We start from the raw sequence: 22,672 nt of genomic DNA, 5'->3' as shown, positions 1-22,672 counted from the left end.
TACAGACTGTTAGAAGGAACAAGTTCCTCCATTTAGACAGCCCACCTGGCAATCCTAGAAAGAGCTATTTCTGGAACAGATGCCAAGAACATCTAGAAGAATTTAGACTGAATGATGAAAAAAATAGTAAGACTCTGATTTTTCTATGCTATTTGTTTTACATCTCTAAATTAAAAGCAGAAATCATCAAATTGTACTTCTTCTGGGTTTTGTGATTAAGAAAATACATTCACAGACTCCCAACTCTAAGGAGTAGATCAGAGAATAAAGCTAACATGGCTTGTAGAGATGTTAGAATCCTCAGTGCATGCACACATTTAATTCCACCCTTATTCAGGTTTCCAGTTTATTTTATGCATGCATATATTTATATATGTTGCAGTAGTTTAAGAGGAGAAGCACGTTCTTTAATTAAAATCTCACAAAAATATTGAGCAAGGAGGACAAAGGGATATTTTGTATAAGACCATTTTTTACAAGCAAAGGAAAAAAAACATACACCTGTTATTATACAGTTGACTTTAGTTAATAATCATTTCACAGTAATTGTTTTAATGTTAGTGATGTTGATATCAAGCCCAGTTTTGCTCTAGAAATACAGATGTTTGTGCTAGCTGGCAGTGGAATTTTGCTTTCACTAATACACAGAATTCTGTAAATAACAAATATGGTACTATGTTGTGTAGCTTGTTTTTCATTGCTAAGTGAGCTGGCAGAGAGGTGCACTTCCTAGGGAAGTGGAGCTCTGTTAGCAAAACAATGCTGGGGAAACTCTGTTGCCACGTATACCATTTTGGTTCCGAATCTTTATTTTTCACTCTTAATTTCAGATGTCACACATGTTCTCCCCAAAGCCAATTTAAATCAGTAGCTATTGTGTCAGATGTTTGACACCCAGTATTCAATTTGTTTTGCTATTACATCCAGTGCAAAGACAGGAATTTGGCTTACCTTCTCTTTTTTCAATTTCAGGTACATTTAAATAGCACCCATGGATCAGTCCATTCATTAGACACAGACTTGCTATTATCTTCTGGTGAATCTTTCAATAAATCAGACAATGATCTGTTTAAAGATGGACTTCGGAGAGCACAGTCTACAGACAGCCTGGGGACATCAGGATCTTTACAGTCCAAAACTTTAGGATACAACCACAAAGCAAAATCTGCTGGGAATCTGGATGAATCTGATTTTGGACCACTAGTTGGAGCAGATTCAGTGTCTGAGAACTTTGATACTGCCTCTCTTGGGTCTCTGCAAATGCCAAGTGGATTCATATTAACCAAAGATCAGGAAAAAGCAATCAAAGCAATGACACCAGAGCAAGAAGAGACTGCTTCTCTTCTCTCCAGCGTTACACAGGTTGTAGAAAGTGCTTATGTGTCTCCTAGTGGTTACCGCTTAGTTAGTGAGACAGAATGGAATCTACTTCAGAAGGAGGTAAGTAGCCTGTCTTTTCTCTTCCCTCCCCAGTATAGCTTCTGTGTTCAGTGCTTCTGAATCGCTCTGGAGTGGTAGTATTTAATCCAGCATTTACCAAAGTCTTTACATGGGAAAGGAACTGGAGAAGGAAATTGACTAGCTTCAGAGGGGTTCTGATTTAGGAATTTGACTGTTGCTTCAAAGATGGTTTTGACGCTGAAAAAGTAAGGGAAAAGATAGAGAAAAGATGAGAAATGAAAAGGAGAAAAGAAAATACAAAGCAACTGTGAGATGTGGGAGCCAAATGTGGTGCAGGACAGGATGAAGAAGCCTGATAGGAAACTGTGGTGGGCCTAACACTGATCCACTTATCCACCAAGGGTTATGCAGGAAACAAAGTTTAGAGGTGAGTGACCAAAATGATTGTAGCCAGTTAGGCTACAATATAATCAACTGGAGACGTTTTTCAGGGACTTGCTCCTGTAAGGAACAGATTTCCCTGAACTCCATGCAGCAGATTGAAATTGACACATTACAGTTCTAGTTAGTTTCACTGTGAGCTGACCAAGGCAAATGCCACTTTGGGGAGTTCTATCTGTCAGTTCCTTTAATAACTGTATATGGTGCCAAATTAAAAGCCTAGGCTGCTTCTCCTGTCGAGGAGTGCAGCTGTGTTCAGCAGCTATGCCCACCATCTCCACATAGACTAAAATGTAAAGGAAGAGGGGGCTAAGAAGAAGCACTGAAATGGGAGAGAATAAACTGGAAGAAAGAAAGGTAAAAATGCAAGTACTAAAAGGGGAGAGGAAAAGGCAAGACAGAAGCAAACACAGGAGGAAGGATTGCCAGAAATGAAAAGATGAATGCTAAAAGGAGGACAGGAAGAAAGAAACAGGGCAGATGCAGTAGTGATTGTTACACTGATGATCCTAGTATCGCCCTGTGAGAATTACTGGGACACTAGAAATCAGAAGCACTATTAATAACATACGTAAGAGAACCGCTCTACACAGACAATAAAGCAATTATCTCTTCCTTTAACACCTACTCTGTTTTGAGGTGAGGAGGGAGACCCTACATTATAATGATTTCATGGGTGAATCCAGTCCTCTATAGCCTTCTGAACATATTCTTGCTCCCTTGGCATTTGGATGACATTTTACTCCAACCCTTTCTTGGAATTCTGAGAGAAATACTGTTTCCACTTAATTCTGGAGGCAGGAATACAGTCTACACAGGCAGCTATGAATGTAGCTCTGTGTGGGCCGTGAGGGGAGTGAGAAATACATATGAGATTCCAATTCACAGCACTGACTTGGAGCTATTGCTTTGGTAAAACACTAGTCTGAATCCCTAATCAAACCATTAAAATGTAAAAATGTCAACATAGGTCCATCTAGTTCAGTATCCTATCAGACATTGGGCAGTAACAGGTGCATCAGAGGAAGGTGACAAAAAACCCCTAATTAAAGCTGGTTGGTTGTCATAACAAAAAGTGGGGAAAGTTATGAGGGGGGAAGGAAATGACAAATGTATAAGAGAAATGCCAAAAGTGTTTTATTCTTTTGGAAAAAATACTTATTTTGTCATTTTTTTAAGCCATTCAGACAATAGGACATTCTCCATACTTCACCTTGCTGAACATATATAGAGCCAAGCCTATTAAAAACATGAAGGAGCCTTGGTTGATCGTGTATTGCTGAGAGTTACAATGTCCATATGTGGAATCTTGGCCCCACTGAAGTCAATGGCAAAGCTCCCCTGAACTTCTTCAGGGTCAGGAGGTTGTCTTGCTATGAACGCACCCTAAAAATCATGAGGCCAGATCCTCACCTGGTGTTAACTGGTGTCGCTCCATCAATGATGCTATGCTAATTTATACCAGCTGGGAATCTGGCCTGTATTATTTTTTTTATGAAAAACTTGGAATTATAGAATCTGTTCATAGGGGAAGTTTCTTCCTGACCACAGGCATATGCCCAGAAGGATAAGTGTTTATACCTCTTGCAATTTTTGTAAAATAAAAAAAAATGGATATTATTCTTATCCATGTAAAAGTTTAATTTTTTTTAATCCTGCTAAGCTTTTGGCCTCAGTGCTACCTGGTGGAAGTGTGTTTCACAGGTTAACTATGCAAGTGGGGGGGGGGGGTTGTTTTTTTTTTAAGTTTTCTCTTGTTTTTATTGACTACCTTGATGTTATGTAAGAGTAAATCAGGTGTTCCTATTTCATTCTCTACCATTTATCAAGTATATCTCTTTCACATTCCCCCTTATTAGTCTCGTCTCCAAGCTTAACAGTGCCACTCTGTGCGATCTCCATGTTGAAGTCTTTCCATTTCTAACCATTTAGATCACTTGTCTTTGGGTCCCTTCTGTTTATATTGCTCTTTAGGCATAAAATAATTTTAATCCTGCTGCTCCATGACTTCTGCTATTGTCTCTTCCAGAAATTGTCCATACCCATAGCTCTTATCTGCAGCAACATTCTATGATTGCACAACATGAGTGAGTCTGTATATCACTCCGACATTCTAAAGTCTTTATGGCAAGTAATAACTTTGTGTCCTCCAGGTGCAGAATGCAGGAAACAAGCTGGGTAGACGTTGTGATATGTGTTCGAATTATGAGAAGCAATTACAGGGAATCCAGATTCAGGAGGCTGAGACAAGAGATCAGGTCAGGGTTTTTTCTTGGGACGTACAGAGATATCGCAGCTGTAGAAATGGCCAAGAATGTAGCCATTAACTATCTGCCATTTTATCGTATTAACTTTTTTTCAGGGATTTAAGTTAACCTACTTCAGATTCTGGGAAACTCATTCCAATTTAGTGCTGTAATCCAGTTTGCTGCAATTTCTGTATGAAATCATGCATGCTTGCATATGCATACTACTTAGATATTTGCCAAATAGTACGCCACATTACATGATACTACACTCTCATGCAATGAAAGACCTCGTGTTTTACCAAAAAGTAAAAATGCATTATGCAGTCATCCTGAATGAAATATCCTTGTAATGATTTTTTGGACTGATCTGAATAATTCTTTAAGTGCTTTTCACTTTATAAATTCTATTGTATCAACTGATACCATGAGAATTGCTGCAGTAAAGGCAAAAGTAGATGATATGTAATTTTTGTGCCAACAGCATAAAATAATTCTAAAGCATCTATAATGAGTCACCCCCTGCCTGTGCACTAAAGAATTTTTAAGACTTCAACACTTCCCTCTGACTTCATTCTGGGTCTGAATGACTCAGTCTTCAGAATCATTAAAGGGTATCCTTTTCTTATCCTGAGTAGTAGAGATCCACTTGAATATAGTTTTATATATTTCATTATGGATCTAATCAATAAGGCATGCAGAAAAACAGCAAAGGAACTCTTGTGACTCTCAGTTGTAAATTCAGAATGTTTTTACACTCTGTGTTGGGGAAACAGATTTGCCCTTTAAAGAGAGGTTGCTTCCAATCTTTTGGTCTGCCCATGTAGGTGAAAAAGCTGCAGGTGATGCTGAGGCAGGCTAATGACCAGCTGGAAAAAACAATGAAAGATAAACAGGAGCTGGAAGATTACATGAAGCAAAGCACTGAAGACTCTGCCACTCAGGTAAAAAAATCCCAATTTCTTACTTTTCACATAGTCTTCTTGATTGTTAGGATCTGCGCACACTCCCTACTCTAGGAGCTACTGAAATGAAAATTTCCAGGATTGCTTGTACTACAGAGTACTGACCTTGTCAGGATGATCGTATATAAGCATCTGGCATATATGTATATCTCCTCTGTTGCCCATTTTAGATTTAATATTGCTTCTGTGGGTCCATTTATTTATTGCTGACTTCTTTCCATCATCCCCTTGTTCTTGAAGCATGTTGTTAGTCCTTCTAAAGCCATGTTAATTCAACATTCAGGTTAAATTTCACAAACTGGATGCCAAAAAGTCAGCTGTCACTTTGTCAACTTGCAAAATGAACTTGTTTTGTTAATCTATATTTTTATGGTCCAAAATTTGATTTCTTTGTTCTTTCAGCAAAGACTTTTTAATGCATCAATAAGATGCGTTTGTTAAAAGCTTATCAAATATTCTATTCAAGAGGGGGCTTGAGAGCCATTCCACTAGGGATGTGGCTACTTCTTTGACGTAAGCTGTGCATATACCTATGTCAAGGTTCCTTACCCACTCTGAACTCTAGGGTACAGATGTGGGGACCTGCATGAAAGACCCCCTAAGCTTATTCTTACCAGCTTAGATTAAAAGCTGCCACCACCAAAGTGTTACACAAAGAACAGGGGAAGTGCCCACTTGGAAACGTCTCCCCCGCCTCAAAATAACCCCCCAAGCACTACACCCCCTTTCCTGGGGAAGGCGTCATAAAAATCCTCACCAATTTGCATAGATGCACACAGACCCAAACCCTTGGATCTTAAGAACAATGAAAAAGCAATCAGGTTCTTAAAAGAGAATTTTACTTAAAGAAAAAGTAAAAGAATCACCTCTGTAAAATCAGGATGGTAAATACCTTACAGGTTAATCAGATTCAAAACATAGAGAATCCCTCTAGGCAAAACCTTAAGTTACAAAAAGACACAAAAACAGGAATATACATTCCATTCAGCACAACTTATTTTATCAGCCATTTAAACAAAACAGAATCTAACGCATATCTAACTAGATTGCTTACTAACTCTTTACAGGAGTTCTGACCTGCATTCCTGCTCTGGTCTCGGCAAAAACATCACACGGGCAGAGAGAACCTTTTGTTTCTCTCGCCCCTCCCCCAGCTTGGAAAGTATCTTGTCTCCTCATTGGTCATTTTGGTCAGGTGCCAGCGAGGTTATCTTAGCTTCTTAACCCTTTACAGGTGAAAGGGTTTTTCCTCTGGCGGGATTTAAAGGAGGGATTTAAAGGTGTTTACCCTTCCCTTTATATTTATGAAAACCTATAATTCCCTTTATACCTTTTAATAAGTAGTACTTTCTAGACTCTCTGGAGCATTTCCTAAGAGAACAGCCAACCTAGCATTGGTCACTTGCAAAAATTTATTTTAGACATGATCCTCGACCCAGTGCGCAGCATTTAAGTCTCTTAAGAGTAGGGAGTCGTAGCAGATCCAAAAAATAAGCATGTAAGGTTCTGTGCACCCAGCCTTTTCTAAATCTCTTTTGTGGATATACGCTTCCAGCTAGATTCACAGAGAAACTTAGTCGTGGTGACATTGAGCATTGCCACATCTAACTTATACGTGCCTAGAAAATCAGCGGTATTCACAAAGCCTGAGTTTTGTGCCTGAGCTCCCTACATAATGAATGGGGGGAGATGGACACCTCAGAATGGGATTCACAAAAGCCAGCATGCTAGATAGCTCCTCACCTAAGCTAAGCAGTGGGAGATGCCAAGCCAACGGATGTCTGCTAAGCCCCACCCCTCTCTTGGAGATAAGCACCTAAGTTCGAGGTAGAAGAGGGGTGCCTCCCACTGTTTGGGATTCTCAGCTGCAAATCCTCTCTTAGCATTAGTTACCTGTGCCATTTTTGCACAGAGGAGTACCCACGTGAGTACCCTAACCACTGGGCTGAAAGCAATGAAGGAGCTTTCCCCCTCTTGGAAATTTTGTGTAAGCTTATCTGTGGGGCTTGATCCTGTAGGCAAGCTCTGAGCATGCTTACTGTATCGGGCCCCATAGGTGAGTTGGGCAGATGAACACCTATCATCCCCTAGTTTGTGCATCGCATTGGGCTTTGGTGTCCAGACAGCTCAGAGGCAGAAACATAGGTGCTTAGCACTTACATTTTTGCAGTAAAAATTCCTGAGTGAGGTTAAGCACCTACCAGGCTTGGGGGCAGCTGAGCATGAGTTTTGTGAATCCCAGTGGGGCTTGAGTCTGGGTTTTAGGAGCGTAAGTCCTTTTGTGAATCTAGCCCATCATACCATTTAACCTTATCGACACTTGACAGGTAGCTAATGCAATTGAGGAGACATCCATTTAAAGCTTATTTGTTTGGGCAGGGAATGACTATAGTTGATCATAATACACACCAGTCTTTTCTGATTCTTAAGATGAGAACCTGAATTGGGAAGTTTACAGACTGAAACTTCCCATTTATTATTTTTGCTCTATTTTCACAGCCCTACCATAAGCCTGGTATTTACAGGCTTTTTAAACTTTTTTCTGTGCCTGTAATGTAGAGTACTGTAAACTCAGGGCAACAGGCAGGGCAATAATGGAGAAACAGTGTGTGCATAATTTTGGGTGCTACTTCCCTGGAACTAATCCGATTTTTTTGTGTGTTTTATCCTACTAATTAAATGACAACCAGTGGACAAAGTCTTCTAGGCATGGAATTAAATGTAGATAGTTGTACTCTGGCTTTCAGTACAGTTCACTCTTTCTATATTTAAGGGAATATCAAATCTAAATAATGAGCACTTTTTTTTCTTTACAAGCCATGGAATAAGATTTAATTTTATTTTGTAGTCAGAATTCTGAATCTCTTGTTTTATATTTCAAAAAGTACTGTGTTTCCACTGAAAACCCTTTTTTTTTTTTTTTTTAAAAGAAAGATCTATTTTTCCAGGTTAGAAAGATAATGCTATTTTTTTTCTGCCTTAATTGGCTCTGAAGTGTCTACATCTGGGTATGATCAGAATTTACTACTATTTCCTTGTTAGTTTTCAGTAGAATTAATGTACTATTTGTAGAAAAAACACATCTTAATTCAGTCTGTATGAATTAGAGTATCTCTCTCGAATGATGAGCTTTTGATCCTTGAGCCAGTGAAACAAAACCTGGTCTGAATGAATATAAAGCTGTAATATGTGAAGGACATGTGAGGGGTGAGAAGGGGGAATGGATGGGTATTCAATACACTCTCAAAACCTGCTTAATCTGTTTCAGACACTTAACTATATCTTTGTTTTTTGGAAGATATCTTCACTTATTATTAGATCTCAGGAGTCTGAGACCTTACTCAGTGAATTACAACAGGCATTTTCCCAAGCAAAGAGAAGTGTTCAGGAGCAAATGGTAAAGAAATTTCACTTTTAAATACCTTTTCAAGAATATTGTGTGCTCAGTCTTGCTGATATGCTATTTTTAAACATGTAAATGAAAATTAATGGGTTTGTTTATCTTGCTGTCTAACCATGTCAGGTGGGAGAAGACAACCATGCATTTAACATATAGATATTTATGAACCCCTGTAGTGCTAAACCTAAAGCAGTTTGTAATGTCACGGTCTGCACACTTCTCTCACCAAGGTCTCTTCCATACTTGCACAGACCATCCCCCAAACCCACTGGCACTTGTCTTCCCCACCATTGCAAAAAGCTGCTGTGGTTGAAGCTCTTCTGGGAGAAGTTCTGGCTCAGGAGTCCCCCATTCTCCGCTGCACAGGAAAGCCCAGGAATTTAGGTTTCTGATGTGGTGGAGCCAGGGGCCGCCGCCTCATACTTGCCTTTTGGCTGATGAATGGATCTTGCTCCCTGTTGCTCTCAGCACTTGAAAGGAGGAAAGACCCACAACCCTGCAGCAGCATGGTGAAGCTTCTTTCCAGAAAGAGACCAAGTTTGGTCTTTAAATATAGCCACCTTATCTGTGTGTCTCAGACCTCTTTTTGTGTGTGTATATATATACATGTTTACAAAAAAAAAAAATTAAAGTTGCAAAGTCAAACACTCAGAAGTTAGGAAATGCCAGAATTCAGGTTGCATGTGTAACCTTAATTTGGCCCCCTTATATATGCGCGCATTACGATAGTCTCTAATTACATGATCTCATACTACTTTTTTCACAGGACCCTAGCCTCCTTCAATGCACAGAATGGATGGTGCTCATTTTAAGCAGCTGTTTAATATTTTGTGCACTCTTTGTTGTTCTGTGTGTGGCACCAGGCCTTATTTACTGCACACTATTCACACCCTGCTCTGAAGGTAGAATTAATAATTTCCTCATGGGCTTTTGTATGACACTAATCATAGAATCATAGACTATCAGGGTTGGAAGGGACCTCAGGAGGTCATCTAGTCAAACCCACTGCTCAAAGCAGGACCAGTCCCCAACTAAATCACGTATAGGATCCAAGTGCTTCACAGACATTAAGGAATTTATTTTCACAATGCTCCTGATGAAGGGGTATTAGCCCAATTTTACAGATGGGAAATTGACACAGAGAAATTAAGATCCAAAAATTCCACTAACTTTTGGTGCCCAATTTGAGATGCCTAAGGCCTGTTTTTTTTCCTTCAGAGCATAGCATTATATGACACTTTATATGTTCAAGCAAGCTGCCGTGACATCACAGTTACAGCTGTGAGTGCTCAGCACTTGTGCAAATCAAACTCAAAGGTCTCAAGTCAGGCACCAAGAAACTGAAGAGCACATTCGTGTCCACCTGTGAAAACTTTGGCATAAGAGATGTGCGTGGCATCACATAGGAAGTCTGTGACAGAGGCAGGGATAGAACCCAGTTCCACAGGGCATCATTCAACAGCCTTAACCACGAGACCATCCTTTCTCTTCATGCAGTCCCCTGCCTCAATCCTACCCAGCTTCCTCAGCAAATGAAGCAGAGGTCTTCCAGATGAGTCTCCTTTGTTAACAACCCTGATTTATCTCCAGAGCAATGAATGAGATAGATCCATTAAGAAAAAATTGTATATTATCATGTAACTAGATGATATCATAATTTGACCCACTTGTGTGTATGCACTGAGGTTGCACAGGCAACCGCAATTCTGACATTTCCTACCTTTTGGAGTGCTTGGCTTTGCGACTTGATTGTTCTTCTAATATATAACTTCCTATTTTTTTTTTAAAAAAGCAGATGAAATCACAATTTCAGTCGGGTGGCAGCATAGCAACACAACATGGTTAACCAGCAGAACTTCAGGATCCACCTCAGACTTTTGAGTAGGAGGTGCTGTGAAAGCCCACCTGTAAATATTCAAAGATGGAACTTGGTCTCTTTATTAATAGAATTAATTAGGTAGACAGAAAAAAAACAACAACACATGTGTGTCCCACACACCACCTTGTCCACTGGCTACAAGAAAACTGCAAGATACATAATAGGGCTGTATGTATGGCCTGCTCTTTTACTTATGACTGACTGCTGTTAAGCTGTTACCAATTGCCTACATAAAAGATAAATTAAATGTAAGTGTTAAATCTTTGTTGGTGTTTTGGTTTTACTTTTTACTAGTACTGGAATAACCAAGGCTAACCAGGGGGAGTTGATCCGTACTGCCATCCTCCTTCACAGAGAATATAAATTTCCCTGGGTTCCACTAGCTTTGGAAGCACTGTGACAAATTGGCTGTGAATAGACCCGAGCATGATTTTAAGACTATAATTTTGCATTTTCTCCTTACATTGGAGGCTGTCCTGATGCAGTCGAGGGAGCAGGTCTCAGAAGAGTTGGTGAGACTGCAAAAAGATAATGAAAGCCTTCAGGGAAAGCATAGCTTGCATGTGTCTTTACAGCAAGCTGAAGATTTCAGTCTGCCAGAATCAATGGAGGTAAAATATTTCGAAATGATTGATTAGAATATTTAAATGAACAAAATGTAACAGTAGAATTAAGTGGAAGAAGTTACATACTGGTGTGGTAAAACTGAGAAACAACCAGATTCTAAATTTAAGGTCTTGACTCTGCAAGGCATTGTGTGGGGGTGGCAGAGGGGTGCACAGATTAGTTATGGTTCATCTGAAGTGTGAGAGGTGGCTTTGTGTAGGAGCAGTGAAGGTTAAGAACTGGCATAATCTTTCATACTGAGCTATAGTAAATCTCAACACCCCTACGTGTCCACTCCCTTACACTCAAGCATAGCAGGTAAATAGTGGATTGGGGCATGCAGAGAATTAATGTGTGTGAAGAGAGAGATTTCTTAATTTACCTCGACCACGCAAATTTTGTTGTACTTCTTTAAAATCTTTTTGGGGATGGGGCCTGAGATGCTGACAGAGCAAAAAAAAAAACTGGTAATTTGACTTTCTATCTGTGACTGGTATCAGTGTACGTTGCTTTCTATGTATGTGAAAATGTTGTAACTGAAATTTCTTGCTAATCTTCAATTCAGGAACTCCGTGAGCTGGTATTAAAATATCGTGAGGACATTCTTAGTGTACGGACTGCAGCAGATCACCTTGAAGAAAAACTGAAGGCAGAAATTTTATTCTTAAAAGAACAGATTCAGGCTGAACAGTGTCTAAAGGAAAATTTAGAAGAAACTCTACAGCTGGAGATAGAAAATTGCAAAGAAGAAATAGGTGAGAAGGGGCAAAATAATCTAGAAAGAGATACCTGTGTGGGAAAATAGATTCCTGAGGACTTGTTTTGGGGTAACTTAAGTCAAATGTATCCACATTATCATCAGAAGAATTCAGTCCAGTGTCTCGTTTGGCATGCTTTTGGAAAATGCACAAAATAGTAGGGCAGTCAATTAATCACAGTTAACTCACGCGATTAACTCAAAAAAATTAATCACGATTTAAAAAATTAATCGCGATTCATCGCCGTTTTAATTGCACTGTTAATAGAATACCAATTGAAATTTATTAAATATTTTGAATGTTTTTCTACATTTTCAAATATATCCATTTCAGTTACAACAAAGAATACAAAGCGTACAGTGCTCACTTTATATTATTTTTATTACAAATACTTGCACTGTAAAAATGATAAACAAAAGAAATAGTGTTTTTCAATTCCCCTCATACAAGTACCATAGTGAGGTTTTTATTTGATAGGGAATACTACTAGCATGGTTGTTTTTAGTGGGAGATGCTGGTTCTATCTCATTATTGCTGAAACCGCCTCTTTTACTTGCTCTGTTTTCTGAGGGTTATCAGCCCTCTGCTAGAGGGGAAGCAGAATCTTGCAGCTAGATGAGTAAAAATGAGAAGATGATGAAAAGAATAAAAGAGTTATGTTTAAGTTAATAAGTGCATATTAAAAATGTGATTACAGAGCAGGTAACTGATAGAAATAAACCCAAAACACAGAAAAAGAGAGGTAATTGTTTATATTGATATAGCATCCAAAGTGTGTTCATTCAGGTCCCATTGCTGGAGCTTTTTTGGTGCAAGTCAAAATGTAGGTACAGGGAAAAGGGTGCAGCACAGTATTTTTGTTTGGAGTGAGATTAAATCTGTTTTGCCAGCCTTGCCTTCCATGCTGTTAGTTTTATTTACAAACAAGGAGAGGGGGTTTAAAGCTTCCCTAACGTGTAGCACATAAAAATGAAATGGTTTCTTTCTCCTCAAATGTTTAAAAACTAAGGGGCTCAAAAGACAGTTCTGTACCGTACTAAAATTCAACTAAGACAAAAGGCAGCTGAGTAACCAGATGGGAAGTGGTATGTGCTACTCCAGGAGAGCAAGAAGTAACTTGGGCTCCCTGGGTTGGCAGAAGCTGGGAGAAAGAGGAGACACTTGGCTCTATTTTTAGGGCAGGTTGCCTTTTTCTAAGTGTTCTTCAAGTAGGCATGACTTTTTTTTTTTTTTAAATGTTGAAATTCAGTTTTTCTCCTTAATCCATAGCTCCTGGGGAGAGGGGGTGTGTGTCAAGATTCCTTTCTTCTAACAACTAAAATTTAGCATTTGCTCTTAATCTCAGAAATCCTTCTCCTGGTGCTAACATGATAAAAATAATGAACTGTGCTTGATGCATATTAGAGATGCATGTAACCTGCACTGACTGGGTTACATCAGGTACATATTTAAGTCCCTCTCTTGACCCATTGTCACATTCAGTGTAACTCACACTTACAGTTCTATCCAGAACTCTGCATTATTAACATGTTTACTTATTTCAAGGCTGGACATTTAAAGTGTGTACAAGAGACAGCATAGCAGACCAGCGTTACAAAACAAAGCTCTAAATCTTCTGAAAAAGCACACATTTTTGCAGTTTCACAATAAATTAATTTCATGATATTAATGGTACCCTAATAACAGCACTGCATTCTCTGGGAGACCAAAATTTAACCAGGGAGGGGATGTCACTCCCCAAACGCTTCTGTGTGTTCCACACACAATAGTGATGGGTGTGGCACGAGAACATGGATAAAATAGGTCGGGCTGAGGAGAAGGCGATTGTCCCTGCCTCTGTTCATACGATAGGGCTATGTTGGCAGCCGCCTTAAAGGAGATCATTTACCTACCAGAGGAAGATTGCCATGGTCATAAGCTATTGAGAGATGAGAGTTGTAAGGGGGAAAATGGTAACTCCCAGAATGAATGAAGAGAAATCTTCAGAACTCATCCTTGCTGGGATCAGTTGGATTACACATTAGCCTTGCAGAGAACGCTGGCTGGGGGTAAACCATTTAATATAGTAAAAAGAGCTTCAGATACATTTACCATGATATAACATTTTGATTTTTTTTTAATGGGTTGATGAAAGTGAGGTATAAAATCTGGAGAAGCTAGTGCCTTGATGAAGTGAAAATTTTGTTTTTCCTCTGTTTTGCAGCTTCCATTTCTAGCCTAAAAGCTGAATTGGAAAGAATAAAAGTGGAAAAGGAACAGGTAAGAGTTCAGTTTGAAGATCATTTAAGAATTTTGCAGACTTAAATGTGGAAAATTTTAACCTGATAAATGTGTCAATATCAACCCCTCTCATGTGAGAGAAAATAAGCTAACTTTCCTTGCTGGCTCTGCTTAGTTGTTACTAATCACAATTATGTATTTTGTAAAATGACTCTGAATGAGGACACTATCTGACAAGTCACTCATGTCTAGGGAGGTACAAGCAGGATAGTTGGGAATTACTGAACCACATTGAGGCCTTCATGTCACTGTAGCTGTGAAATAGTAGAGAATTTACTTCCTTCCATAAAAAGGAAGGAGTGCTTATTCCGTGTAGGAGAGTTTTCTGACCACAGTGTACTTTGCCAGATTGTTGCAAGTTGAGAACTTGTATGCTTCTGGATTTTGAGGAGCAGCACTATCATTTAAAAGAAACAAATAAGTAGACGTTTGGAACTCTGAAGGACAGAATTATAATATGGGCAACAGTGTAAGTCTTTTGCAACCTTAACAGAGGCTCTCCTAATGGTTAAAATTGTATATACTTTCTATACTAATCTTAATAAGTTAAATGTTGTTTGCTACAGGCATTTCCTTCCAGTTTCAGAAAAGAAAGGGGTGATGGCATGTTTACCTGGGAGTTTCTCTACAAAGGCAGTTACACTGACCTTTCTATGTAAGGTTTTGAATGCCAGGCACCTGTGGAAAAAGAAAATTTTAGAGGGCTTCAGGTAATTGATTTTCTCTGATTTCACAGTTGGAGTGCACCTTGCAGGAAAAACAGCAGCAGCTGGAGAGTCTTCAGGAAATGAAAAACACTCTTGAAGAACAGCTAAAGAAGGAGACCACTGCAAAGGTAACTGTTATGTTGGTGGCTCTGTATGAAAGTAAGTTTTGAATTTGTTCAGACACTTGTGTTTTGTCAAGCATAGTGTTCTGAAAGCTCACACTGCTGGTCAAAATGGGTATTGCTAACAGTAAAGGATGAAACAGAAAGGGGAAGAGTGGATCTCAGGAGATGTCCTGAGTGTGCAAGTCTCCCTAGGGAAGTTGTTGAAAGCTCCATTCCCAGTCATTTTAAAACTGGATTAACCAGTCTGGGTCCCCTGAGACTCTGAATATTTGACATTTCAGTGTTTACTGTAAGGAACAGTACTACACTGGCAGAGGAATGAATTAATTGTGGTCTGATTTCTATACCACCTTGATCAAAACCCCGACAGAAAATATAGTAATCTGGTTCTGAGAGAATCATGACCCTCCCATCTACTGTCTGATTTCACCGTCAGAAACTTGCAGTTTTACTTGGAGACGTGGAAATAAGGTGGTACGGAAGGGCTTTTTCCTACATTAATGAATTAATTGTCACCGTCCCCATACTCTTGGAAACTGGGTATTAAACCTTTTTTTTCAGGTAGGGAAACTGAGGCATGGAGAGGGTAAATGGCTGGTCCGACTTCAGGCAGAAAGACTGTGTGGAATATACCCAGATCACCTGATTCTCAGACCCATACTTAATCAGAAGGTCCATCCATGCCCCTTTTGTACATAGTTTAAGCATATCAATAACTTGTCTCTTTCCAGACTAACCTTGAACAGTTGATGTTTGAAGAAAAGAACAAAGCTCAGCGACTGCAGACTGAATTAGATGTCAGTGAGCAAGTACAGAGAGACTTTGTAAAGCTTTCTCAGACCCTTCAGGTAAGAGATATGTAATCCATCTGTCCCAAGTGTTGCATTTGTTCATGCCCATATGTATTCTGTCACCTCTGTAGTTGGGGTGCGGTGCGACATAAAAACTGGGACTATAAACCAACTGATAGTATTGTGAGCAGTAAAGAATTATTAGTCTAAGCCAGGAATCCAACTTGTTTTAGAGACTAGCTGGGCTCTTAGTTAGCCTGGATCTGACTGCCTGTCATAGAATCATAGAATATCAGGGTTGGAAGGGACCTCTGGAGGTCATCTAGTCCAACCCCCTGCTCAAAGCAGGACCAATCCCCAACTAAATCATCCCAGCCAGGGCTTTGTCAAGCCTGACCTTAAAAACCTCTAAGGAAGGAGATTCCACCACTTCCCTAGGTAACGCATTCCAGTGCTAACTCCCTCCCAGCAGCCAGTAGGGAGTTATTGCATTAAATGGAGTTGTACAGAACTACACACATAATAGCTCCATGTTTCCCTAACATTGCAGAGACCACCTCACGATTTTCCCTCAGTGTATAATTTAGTCATAGTGATTCATCATGATGTAAATGTTCAAGTGCAATGTCAGGAATTTGCATAATCACTCCTGGGCTGTTTGTTTGCTGCTTTTTAAGCTATAGCACATGATAGATTGTTATCCCTATCGCTGAATCATGTGTTTGATCCTAAAAGGAAGAAGCTATAGTTGAGCTCAGGAGATCACAAGTTAGCAGAAGAAAGAGATTTTAATACTTATGGATTTTTGGGTAATCTTTCATGCAATGGAGCATGGTTCAGTTTGCATTGCAGTTTCTTATCATCCAGCCAGATCTGTCATCAGGGGTATACTAAGGTTCAGTCCTGTATCCTTTAACTTCGTGTACCAACTGTTCAGTAAAGAGTCACTTACAGTTTATAAAGTTTTATTTTTAAGTCACGTTCCTAGTTTAGCTAGTAAACAAAATCAAGAATCTTTGAGCGCCCAATAAAAGAACTCAGCATGTTGCTTGCTGGAGGTGGTCCCCATGGATGGGCAGAGTGGGTTGTTAACACTTTCTCCTACTTGTTTCTGTAGGACTAGGCAGTACAAATATGAGACAATTAAGCTAACATTCTCTGTAAAACTGCTTTTTACTTGCTGTCGTCCTTTTACAAATCCTTGCACTGCTTTGAAAATGCATCGGCTCAATTTCCATAGTGAAAATTGACACAGTTCTTGTTTCAAAATATTCATGTAGCTCCAAAGAGCTACAGTAAAAAGTAGTCACTGTTACTATGTCACTTGCCACTGTCTTCCTGATTCCAGCTTTGTTTGTATGGTTATGTTTGTCACAGGCTTCTGCCTGTGTTTCCTGTGGCTGGACTGTCCTCGTTATGTCACTCCAGTCCCACAGCTATTCGCCTCTTCTGTAGGAATGAGCATGCCCACTCTGACATACTGAACGATTGGTAGAATAACTAGTCAGTGTTTTATGTGCTGGCTCCACTGTGTGTAATACAAGCCCTGCTGTACAATGTATGAGGATTTTAGTTTCTCCTTGATAGTTAGCAAGAGTTATTTCCTTTCTTCTCCTTGCCGCTGGGGGGTCTGGATGCACTTCTTTTTTCTGTGGACTGATGAGTTCGATACAAGCTCTGGAGAAAACAGGCCATGTCAGTGGTTGATTATTGTATATCTAAATCAACTAGCCACTAGTTGTCAGGAGTTCCTGATGCTAAGAACCATCATCCTGATGCTAAGTCCTCTTGATGCCAGGTAGCCCTGAATCCAAATTCCAGGGAGTAATTTGATACGCAGAAAACATATTAAATACTTACTACAAATTGTCAAGGCAGGGGTCTAATAGATGTCTTTGCATATTTACATAAGTAAAACAAATTAATTATTTAATAGCTCATTAGTTACACTGGCTTGGAATCACAAGGCCTAGTCTAAAGACAAGAAGAAACCTTATTCAATGAATGAACACGTTTATTGATTTAATTAATAAATAATAGGGGTTAGTTATCCACTTGCTTGCTTTACACTCAATTAGAAGGCTTACAGCTGCTGCCATAAATTAATTTCCCTATTGTCGCTCTACATAAGAATGGCCATACTGGGTCAGACCAAAGGTCCATCTAGCCCAGTATCCTGTTATGCAAAAAATTTTGTTTTGTTTTACAGAATTAGGCAGGCACAGACAATACTGAAGGGGGTTTATTCACGGTACCGGGAAGACTGACAAGCAGCTTCAAAAATATGGTGCCATAGTGGCCAGTTATATACATTCTTTTATTAATTTATTAGTATTTATTTGTAAATACAAAACCAAACATTGTTACAAGTAAAAAAACAAAAAAAAAACCCCTAAACAAAAATAAAACTAAAAACAGTACATATGTATAAAGGTCATCCTATTGCATTAAGCATCTGTGGCTACCTTGCGGGGGAAGGAGGTGGGGTGGGGGAGTAGGAATAAGTGCTTACAAATATCTAGTGGGCTGTGAAGGGAGAGTTAGCATTGTTCTAAAAGCTGAGTTACTGGTTGGGCATTAACCATATAAGCTAAGTTATCAAAAATGACGTCGTTGCTTTTTAGCAGTTTCTGTCTTTTTTGCTAGCTAAATTTTAACTCCTTCCTAACACTGTCTTCCGACAGTGGCCAATGCCAGATGCCCCAGAGGGAATTGAACAGAATAGGTAATCATCAAGTGACCCATTCCCAGCTTCTGGCAAACAGAGACTAGGGACACCATCCCTGCCCATCCTAGCTAATAGGTTCATCAATGGCTATCTTCCATGAATTTATCTAGTTCTTTTTTGAATCCTGTTATAATCTTGCCTTCACAACATCCTCTGGCAAGGAGTTCCACAGGTTGACTGTGCATTGTGTGAAAAAATACTACTTTTTGTTTGTTTTAAACCTGCTGCCTATTAATGTCATTTGGGTGACCCCTAGTTCTTGTGTTACAAGGAGTAAATAACACTTATTTACTTTCTCTACCCCAGTCATGATTTTATAGACCTCTGTCATATCCCCTCTGAGTTGTCTTTTTTCCAAGCTGAAAAGTCCCAGTCTTATTAATCTCTCCTCATATGGAAGCCATTCCATACCCCTAATAATTTTTGTTGCCCTTTTATGAACCTTTTCTGATTCCAATATATCTTTTTTGAGATATGGTGACCACATCTGCATGCAGTATTCAAGATGTGGGCATACCATGGATTTATATAGAGGCAATGTGATATTTTCTGTCTTATTATCTATCCCTTTCTTAATGATTCCCAACATTCTGTTCACTTTTTTGACTGCACATTAAGTGGATGATTTCAGAGAACTATCCATAATGACTCCAAGATAGCTTTCTTGAGTGGTAACAGCTAATTTAGACCCCATCATTTTATATGTACAGTTGGGATTATGTTTTCCAGGGTGCATTACTTTGCATTTATCAACATTGAATTTCATCTGCCATTTTGTAGCTCTTTGCAGTCTGCCTGGGACTTAACTATCTTGAGTAGTTTTGTATCATCTGCAAATTTTGTCATTCACCGTTTACCCCTTTTTCCAGAGCTAAACTGGCATAACCTCATAGCATAGACTCAAAGTACAGCAGCAGAAGGGGTTTTTCCATTGCTGTAGGAACTTCTCCTCCCCAAGCAACAGTAGCTAGGTCAGTGGACACATTCTTCCATGGATGTAGCTTCATGTGCACTGGGGGTTAGGTCGGTATAGCTGTGGTGTTCGGGAGTGTGGATTTTTCACACTCCTGAACACCATAGCTATGTCAACCTAAGTTTTAAGTGTATACCAGGCCTGAGTTGGTTGAACTTTCACACCAAGCTGCTTAGAGGTGTAAGATAAAATGCTGGGGGGTAAGAGGGGGAAGCTACTTAAAAAATATCCATCTTTGGACACACACTTCTGCTGGTTGCTTCTCCTAATACACACCAAGGGGCTAGAAGACAAAAAGGTGTATCAGGAAAAGCAATCAGCCAGAGTATGTGCAACCATGGGTGTTTTTAAAGTAGCTCCCCCTAGCAGTTTAACTTCCACCATCAGACCTCTATGTGAAGTTGCACAGAATCAGACACTTATTACACACACTCATGGAAGGTTCACATCCTCTTTCACATCACCTTTTGAATTTGACTCCTCCTTGCCAGTATGTCACTGACTGGTACATTGATAACTGCCAGGTTACTGTGCCTGATATGTGACCGCAATGAAAAGTGCTAAAGAACAGCTTTTTAAACCTAAAATGCCCCCTGTTCTTAGATTTGTGCAACACGGATACACTCCAAGGAGAGTGTATTGGGATAACTTGGCTTTTCCACATGTCTAGCTCTTAGCAGAGTTCTCGTCTTTGATTTCCTACACCTAAATGGGCAATCTGTGTTTTATTTTCCTGTGGGTTGATGGGATTTAAACAAGATTAGATCCCTACTGCCACTACTCAGTTTTTCCCCAGAAATATTTACCTTGTTTAAACACTTGAATTATCAATCATTTTGTGAATTGCATCAAGATGTGTATCAAATATAGAACATGCTGATGTTTGGAGTAATTCTGTAAGTTCAATGTAGACGAGAGCTCCTTTGCCATGTTTTGATGTCCTGGGCATCTTTACCAGTCATTCAAAGTATTGCACTTGCATGGTTAACATTTAATGGGGGATGGAGGTATGTGAATCGGCTCAGTGAAGAAATAAAGTTCCAGACATAAGGAAACAGTTGAATGGTAAAGTAACTGTACATGCTTTTGCCCCTTTTTCACTTGATCTTGAATGAACATACTTGAACCCTCTCTTTAGGCATGCATGGCATAAGAAAGCACTACTGGGTAATACTGAATATCCTAAGGGAAGAACTCTAAAACCATGGCAGAAATGGGAGAGGAAACCATTTCAGATTCTCTGTAGGGGTTGGCATCAACTAATGCCGTCACTGACTAGAGGCTTACAAACTAACTGGCATGGGCTTTCCAGAGACAGCAACCAAGTCTGTTATTGTTGACTGAATTAGACCCTTGACAGACCACAGAGCAGGCCCACTGTTTCTCAGTGGAGAGTACAGTCCCAGTGTTTCATGTGCAGAAGTGGGCAGTGTGGATATGCTGACATAGCATGTCAGAACAGATAGCGTCCACGCTAAGACCAAATCTTCCGGTTTGAGAAGTATTGCACACATTTTACGAGCTCATTGTATTCATTGCTTTTTGTAGGTGCAGTTGGAACGGATCCGGCAGGCAGATTCCTTGGAGAGAATCCGTGCAATCCTGAACGACACAAAACTGACAGACATTAATCAGCTTCCTGAAACATGACACCCTGATGGGCAGGGCTCCAAGGCTGCCTTCGGGGCTTTTAACTCCTCTTTATAGCAACATTAATTATTTAACTCTAACTGAAAGAGCAGATGATGACAGAGGGGAGCAATGACTGAGTTTGTTTCTAGAGGGGAGAAGGTTTTGCACAGGGCAGGAAGAGAGAACCAGGGAGCCTTGCAGTGTAGAAGAGCATTTTCTAATGGGAACACTAATGGGTGCAGTGGTGTTTTCCACGGTAAGTGGAAACAGTCCTTTACATTCTGAAAAATTATTTTTTTTTTTCCTTTTGGCCAACTTCTTAACCTAATATAGAGATCTGGAATATTCCCCCCAAATACTGTGATCAAAGTAGCTGCTGGAAATCCTGTTGTCCCTCAAAACACATTGAAGAGCAAAGTGATTGAAGTTTTTCTGTTTTGAATAGTCAGTAACAGTATTCAGCTAGCAGACAGCCTGAGGTGTAGTGTGCTGTATGAATATTTTATATTAAAATATGAATTTATTAGCAGGACACTGGATATTGATCTTCTTTCCTAACTCAGTGCTTTTTTTTTAAAACTGTTTTAGTTTTTGTTGAACAATCTGAATGCTGTTGAAATGTGATGGATATGAGTGAGCTGTGCGTCTCAGGAGCGGATCAGTAAAGAAGGGACTGCAAAGTAAAATTCTGGGGTTAAAGAAATGCACTATTTATAACCTCTTCTTCACAGGTTTAATTTAAAAAATGGAACCATAACTGATCCTTTCTCAATTTTAGAACGGAGGTGTTGCTAGTCCCATATTTGTGTTAAGACTGTTTACAAAACTCTGTGTACCATTTAAGCAACATATAGGGCATTTGCACATCATCTCTGCTAGGGTGAACATCACTCTGTGTGAACTAGCGTTTACCCAGTGTAAATTGTAGTTAAAAAAGGAAGATGATTCTGAATTAAGGAAAAATTCAAAGTCTCTCACGTGCCACATGTAGGGTGGGTTAATAGTACATGCAACACGCATCAGTCTGTATCGCATAGCACAAAAGCAGCCTGAACTGCATGATGCTGCAGGTTTTGTTCAAGTGTCCAGATATTGCTTAAAACAGAGGCAAATAACTCAACTCCTGCTCTGACCCTTAACTACACACTAAGGTAACACTATGCAGCGAGACTGTGATGTTCTACAGGTGCTAGGTTTGGTTTCTTGTCATACAAAACAGTATTATAACATGACTTAAAAAAAAAAAATAAGAATTCCATGCAGGAGATCAGATGCTGATGGCTTATCTGCCACTGTACTGCTAAGTGTTGCAAATCCTGAATATTTGGACTGGCCCCTGCGATAACTGAACTAGCTCTAGCCTTTGAGAGGAACGGAAGTTGTCAGTTGATCAGTGTTTCAGCCTTTACTAATGAAAAGGTTAGTAGGAATATACTTTCTGAATATTAACATTGAGCATCCACAATTCTTAAGTGGGCATATGCCCTATATTGGGTGTACACACTGGAAACATTGGGCCTGTGTTTGGCAGCAGGAGTCACAGGAAAAGCAACAGTTTATATCCCCTTAAATTAGCTAACCTTCTACAATGCAGTGGTGGTGGTGTCGGTCCCAAGATAAAGGTGGGTGAGGTAATATTCGTTTTATTGAACCAACGTCTGTGTGTTGGTGAGAGCTTGTTTCCACGAAAAGATATTACCTCACCCACCTTATGCTGCTAATGTTCTACTGGTACTTAAA

The 22,672-nt window shown here is 39.6% G+C and overlaps 1 protein-coding gene across 4 annotated transcripts in view; it reads left to right on the top strand.

Moving 5' to 3' along the window:
• The window catches only part of RABEP1 (rabaptin, RAB GTPase binding effector protein 1), a 69,586-nt gene extending 48,326 nt beyond the window's left edge, over positions 1–21,260 (top strand). For all 4 annotated transcript variants that reach the window (XM_074974741.1, XM_074974740.1, XM_074974739.1 and 1 more), the window contains 10 exons: positions 973–1,440; positions 3,996–4,100; positions 4,916–5,032; positions 8,352–8,450; positions 10,803–10,943; positions 11,504–11,693; positions 13,900–13,955; positions 14,713–14,811; positions 15,540–15,656; positions 20,849–21,260. In XM_074974741.1, the coding sequence (XP_074830842.1) occupies positions 973–1,440; positions 3,996–4,100; positions 4,916–5,032; positions 8,352–8,450; positions 10,803–10,943; positions 11,504–11,693; positions 13,900–13,955; positions 14,713–14,811; positions 15,540–15,656; positions 20,849–20,950 (1,494 nt within the window). In that variant the 3' untranslated portion in view covers positions 20,951–21,260. The remainder of the gene's footprint in view (positions 1–972; positions 1,441–3,995; positions 4,101–4,915; positions 5,033–8,351; positions 8,451–10,802; positions 10,944–11,503; positions 11,694–13,899; positions 13,956–14,712; positions 14,812–15,539; positions 15,657–20,848) is intronic.
• Positions 21,261–22,672: the final 1,412 nt, after the last annotated feature.

This window comes from Natator depressus, chromosome 17 (assembly GCF_965152275.1).
Source record: "Natator depressus isolate rNatDep1 chromosome 17, rNatDep2.hap1, whole genome shotgun sequence".
NCBI classification, from domain to species: domain Eukaryota; kingdom Metazoa; phylum Chordata; order Testudines; family Cheloniidae; genus Natator; species Natator depressus.
Note: the sequence above shows the minus strand (reverse complement) of the source record. Positions and strands in the feature narration are given on the sequence as shown.